The sequence below is a fragment of the Lampris incognitus genome, chromosome 5 (genome assembly GCF_029633865.1).
Source record: "Lampris incognitus isolate fLamInc1 chromosome 5, fLamInc1.hap2, whole genome shotgun sequence".
Classification (NCBI taxonomy): domain Eukaryota; kingdom Metazoa; phylum Chordata; class Actinopteri; order Lampriformes; family Lampridae; genus Lampris; species Lampris incognitus.
In genome coordinates this window covers 32,165,467-32,171,466 of record NC_079215.1, presented here as the reverse complement: position 1 = coordinate 32,171,466, position 6,000 = coordinate 32,165,467, and the positions used below count along the sequence as shown (strand labels likewise).

Genomic DNA, 6,000 nt, shown 5'->3' with positions numbered 1-6,000 from the left:
CACTTGGATAACACTTTGGCCTGGTAACACGGGGATTCAAACCGGTGATCCCCGTATTGGTAGGCAACGGAATAGACTGCTACGCTACCCGGACGCCCTTCTCTGGAAGATTTTGATGCTAGAATTACACAAAAATTATCGGGAAACAAATTGTGAATGCAATAAGCAGTTTTATTGATGTCAAGGAATGAGTGAAAATGAATAACAAAACATTTTCATCTACTGCAGTCAATTCACAACACTGACCCTCAATTGGAAAAGTTTTTGTCAGCTACAAAACCCATTGGGTTACCATAACGAGAATGAAGTTTGTTAAAATTAATCAACATACTGAAATAAAAAAAAGTGTACACTTAGTTGCCCAGATAAGTGCTGAGGTAATGTGTAAAATACTATTCAGATGAATGGGCAGAGTACAATCATTCATACAGGAAATATGTACAGAGAGGTAAATTATGAGCGACGTTAAGACAGATAAACAGGTACTGCATTTTCAAATCCAGAGTACGACAAACTCTTGATATTCAATCAAAAAAATTAGCAAAAACTGATTTCCCTTCACAAGGTAAATCAGATTGGACCTTGGTCCGTTTAATGATGCTTCAGCTATCAAATCAAAACAATAAAAGAGGAAATTATATACATTTAAATGGTGGAAGAAATCAATCTGTTTGACACTTGGGAAGGTAAAAAATGGAGAAGTAAGACACAAATAATTTGGAGTACTTCACACTTTGCATTCTTCTATCTTCTGGAAACAACTTCAGTAGGTCCGTTTTCATAACAAAGCAAATGTAGCTGTGAAGTTGAAATATACTCTTTAACAAACAAAAAAAAATTACGGCACGGGAAAAAAACCAGTTCATACCTGGCAACCTTTGGAAAATAACAAATGTGGGCGTAAAACATTAGGTCAAATTGGCAATGAACCTCAAAAAGCACTTAGATGTGGTTGAATCAGGTTCAGTGCTGAACTTCTCACAGCCAATGACAGAAATGGTTTGAAAAAGCAAAACGCGATTGGTTTTGTGTTGAAATGAGCACCTTTTTTTCACCCACAGGCTAACTATACACGGTCGATCCCACTCATGGTGTTTCATCAGCAGTCATTCACTTTCAGGAATTTTCCCACCGTAACGCCACCATGTGAGGAGCAGCCCTGTGACTTCCTACAAGAGAGGAAAACCAGGCGTCTGCTGGCCAGGGACCATTTGTGTTTCTGACAAAACGATGGAAAATGAGCCAATTAAAGCGCGCTAGAGAAAGTGCATCATATAATGTGAAATACCGAGAAATAGCTTAACATTAAAAACAACACGCTAATAATTAATGTCTGAAGTATTTTTTTTCTCACTAGTGCAACAACAGACTTGATCAAAGAAAGAGAAACAGCATTAACCCACAAGCAATCAAAGCTCTTAAACATCTAGTAAGTTCCTGGCCACAATAGCAGAACAGCTGAGAAGGCAACGTAATGATTGATGCTTGAACACAAACATGCCAACATTATAGACATCACTCTTTTTAAAGAAATAAATAGCTGAGTTACCATATTTATCCTCTTCTTAAATAATTTCCATCTCTATATGACTCTGGTGCACATTTAATATAAAGTATCTATAATACACAATTTCCAACACTACTGTAATACGTAATATAATTCTCTATGTTTATCCTTCTTTCGACTTTGGACAGAGGATGCTTACAGAGCGAAGACCTGTAAACATTTCCATCTGGAAGATCCTCGTATCTATAACCTTGGTATTATATAACATCAAATGTTATTGTTTTGCTGTTGTTGTTTTTTTTTATTTTTACAAACAACTTATATACAGTATGCATCTTAGTGAAGGCTGGATTGTCCGACACTCAGTATCAACAAATGCGTTGTGTTTTCTCTATTGTGTCTGCAAGATTGAAACAAACCCCCGCTTGAAGCCCATTTCATTTTATAAAGCGTCAGAAAATCTTTGAACAACTCATGATAAGTAGCATCAATAGTCTAATATGTGAACGTGGCAGAAACACGAGGAGATGGACAACCAAGACGGTCACAATGTGCCTTACATGTTAACCTGGGACAAGCACATTAGCACAACAATACGCAACGACACAGCTCTTCTGAAACATATGGACAGTGAAGGAGAGACCAAAACAGTGCTTGACAATTATTCAGCACTACACTTTAGCTATTACAAAAGTCTATCATCTAATCCCACCTCACTATTTTTGGAATAAATCCCGTTTGCTTTTCACTCAACCAAGAAAAAGTACATTTTTGGTGTCCATTGAGCTGAGAGACAAGGGTAGTTGCCTGGAATCAAATAAGGTGACTGTGCCTTGCAAAATAAAGAACAATTTATCAAGCTCTAAGATACTCGTTTCATGAGAGGAAAACTGGTCATATTCACCCTGATGTCTGACACAGGAGTAATTCAAGATGGACATTTATCTAGCTATGTACACTTTTTCTTTACAGCAAAGGAGCGAGAAGTCTGCAGTTATAATAGCTTTTGTCTGTTATTGTTTATCTCCAGCACAAGAGTGCATACAAGCCCGTATAGTGTGACCACTGTAGGTATTGCTTCTAAACAGTATTAAGTGAAGGTGTCTTGTTTCGATGTGAATGTCTGGCCAAACTAAGGCTGTGACCAGACAATAATTGTGCCATATTAAACTCTCAACTTGAAAGAGAACAAATATGATACTAATGACCTGGTGACTAGGTTTTGAGTATGCATATGTCTGTGTGGTACTTTTCCATGCAGCACACGCTGCAAGGGGCGCAGTCTTGCCTGAAATATACCGACCCATATTCCAGCAATGTAATTACCACACTCACCCAGCAGGTGGAGTCAGAGGATGCTGCCTGTCCACTGTTGTGGGGGGAGTAGTGAGGGGCTTGACCATGAAAAGCCCTTTGTATGGCACTGTTAAGAGTGATACGATATGAAAGTCACATGACATAAATGTTTACACTGATAACATGAGCGTACCTGAAGAAGAACTATATGCACCATGTTCTACAGTGAGCGCAACGCCTTTCATTACTAGAAAGATGTGCTTATGCTCGTATCAGTTCTTCAAATCTTGATGTTTCCAAGTTAGTTGCTTGTGTTTTTAATGGACAAATATGTCCTTTCAACGGTCCATCTTTTCCTGTTAATGGCACACTGGAGAAAACACAAGATGGGATGAGGACTAACTCGTGTTGCTATGAATGGCAGCATCTTTAAGAAAAATGCATCATGAATAAACTTGCATCTTTGTTCAAGAAATGGACATTGCCAGAAATACCGGGAGAGCCAAATGCTAAGTCTGAGGATCCTAAGATGTAAATCTGTGCCAAACTGATCATGGTCCTGTACCTAATGATCTTGTTCACATGGTAAGCAGAAGGTGGCAGAGGAGGTATTGCACATTGCTGTTGAGGCAACCACTCCATGCTAGACTAGAAGACAGCAGATGACTATGGTTGTCCTCGCACACTTCCCCCTGTGCTTGGAACTGATACAGAATTTGTCTGTTCTCGGGAAAAGCAATTTTTTGTGTTTGTTTTTTAATTCGTCCATGCAGGACATGAGTACAAGATAGTGTAGGGCAGGCTGGATAAAAACCATCTATTCTTACCATGATCTTGGCCATTTGACAACAAACAAACACACACACACACACACACACACACACACACACACACACACATACGCGTTGGTACAACTATAGTTGTGAGGGCCCTAATTGATTACATTCATTCCCTAATTTCCCTAACCATCAGGACCTCATGCCTGACTTTAACCCTTACCCTGAGCATAACCTAATCCTAACCTTAAACCTAACCCAAGTCTCAACCTTAAAAAAATAGCTCCTTGTGAGGACTGGCTGAAATGTCCTCACAAACTAAGTTTGTTGTCACAAGAGAGGTGGGCTGTCAAGGGTTGGACCTCACATACACACACACACACACACACACACACACACACACACGCACACACACGCCTCTAAATATACCTAAACTTGAATAACCACCAGACAATTTTCCATCTGCATCATAGTTTGAAGTCCTTCTTGGCAAACGTATACGCAAAAGTCGCTGCCACCCCCTAGCCATTGGTGTCTAAGTTAGTCTCAGGCGCACATTACACATACTATAGGTGCAGATAATTTAAGACAGCATCATGACTGGGATCTGGTTTGAACTCCAGATGAGATCCACTTATGTGTTGAAAACAGCAGACAACTGAGAAAGAAGAGTCAATTTTGTTGGGTGTCATTTTAAGTCTGATTGGCAAATTAAAGGCAGGACCTTTATCTGATATCAAGCACCATTGTAAAGAGACTTAAGGTCCGAATTAGCCTCCTGAGTGGCACTCTGTCACAACCAAAGCAAATGACCTTTGATATGCCCCACCAGATAAGTAAGAGATGATTTATTAGTCAGTTTTTGTAGTGGGAATATATGGATTGAGCCTGCCTGAGCTGGCTGGGCAGTCCTCTGTAGTGCAGCTAGCCTCCCAGTTCACCTCCGGGGTCTACAGTCATCCATCATTTCTGTTGGTGTTGCAGACTGGATCAGTCCAATGGAGAGGACTTAAAACGACTGGATCTGATAGCATGGCTAGAGTCGGGATTGCCTCTCTTTGATAATTGTAGCCCATGAAGGATGTTAGCAGAGACTGTCTGCTTTCACGTGCAGGATTTTAGAGAAGCCAGGTCTCTTCTTCAGAGCCTGTAAGAGAAGAGGAGAAGAAGGGGGAGGGATATGAGCGTGCCAACCTCCTTTCTTCAAGCTGTGGATACTATCATTTAAGCCAAATTATTTGATTGCTAAATTGTACTTTTGCCTCTATGTACCCCAGTTGTCCTCTCTTGTTGCTTCACTCTGTTTGATGAATGATTTACCAGACTAAAGTGATGGTTATTCTAGATTTAGATTAGATTTTGGATTATTAATATTATTTTATTTTTTTTAAATTTTGGGGGGGGGGTGATGAACATGGGAAGCCCCAAATGAACCAAATAGAGACGGCATGCAGATTACAAGGGCTACTGTCTGTATTGATGACACTCACATTCATTAGCGTGGGAAGCGGGGGGGGCTGCAGCTACCCCTAGTGGTGAGTGCAGTCCCCCCCCCAGTAGTGGCAGTAGCCACAGTAGTGGCTGTGTAACATCTTAGACCCAACAGTATGCCCTGACTTTTCCTAATGTACAAATGCAAAAAAATAAAACACCTCTATTTTAAACAGTGGGCTAGGGCTGTGTGGAATGTACATTTTTAATGATAAAGTGAGTAAACACTCCGTTCCAAATCTACTACACACACATACCTTACAAACAAAACAATGACATCATACTGTAGCGACTGGGGGAGGCGGTCGCTCTGACTGTCGGCGGTTCTGCACCAGGGGAGCGCAATGGCTGATGGGAATGTTAGAGTTAGATTTAAAATTGTGTTTTAATGATGTGGTGCTCATGTTGTGGTTATTCTTTTTTGTTGTTTTTGGGGTTCGACTCACACTAAGTAGGAGACCATTTACTGACTAACTGATTGTAGGACCATGACTGGGACTGATGGCGCCTCTTGGCACATGGGGGGGTTCGTTACATTGTTGTCAGTTCTGGCCCGTTCTGGCCGGCGTGAATGAAAGAGCACTCCCGGGGTCATGCGGTGTATGGGGCACGGGATTTGCAATTAAAAAGAGATCTCTGCCTCTCAACTCATTCTTCCACGCCAGCTCGCCACAATACTTTTCGTTTTAGTTGGCAGCGCCCCTGCTTAAAACATCTTCCCGGGTGCCTGCTAACATTGTGTGTGTATATTTGAGTATATCAACAAAGTGCTTACCAGTTAAAAAGGAAAAAAAATACACAATTTATGTTGCAGACAAGGAGTGTCTTTGTAATCACTAGACAGAGTCAAACTAATGTGGATACAGATTAACGCTCTCAAAGAGCTTTTCATGGAAGCTATTCATGGTGAGTGATGGGCAATCTACTCGG

The 6,000-nt window shown here is 40.8% G+C and overlaps 1 protein-coding gene across 1 annotated transcript in view; it reads right to left on the bottom strand.

Moving 5' to 3' along the window:
- Window positions 1-4,663: 4,663 nt before the first annotated feature.
- fbxo41 (F-box protein 41) overlaps window positions 4,664-6,000 on the bottom strand; it is a 58,682-nt gene continuing 57,345 nt past the window's right edge. Inside the window, exon 13 of the mRNA XM_056280928.1 lies at window positions 4,664-4,726. Within this exon, the coding sequence (XP_056136903.1) occupies window positions 4,664-4,726 (63 nt within the window). The remainder of the gene's footprint in view (window positions 4,727-6,000) is intronic.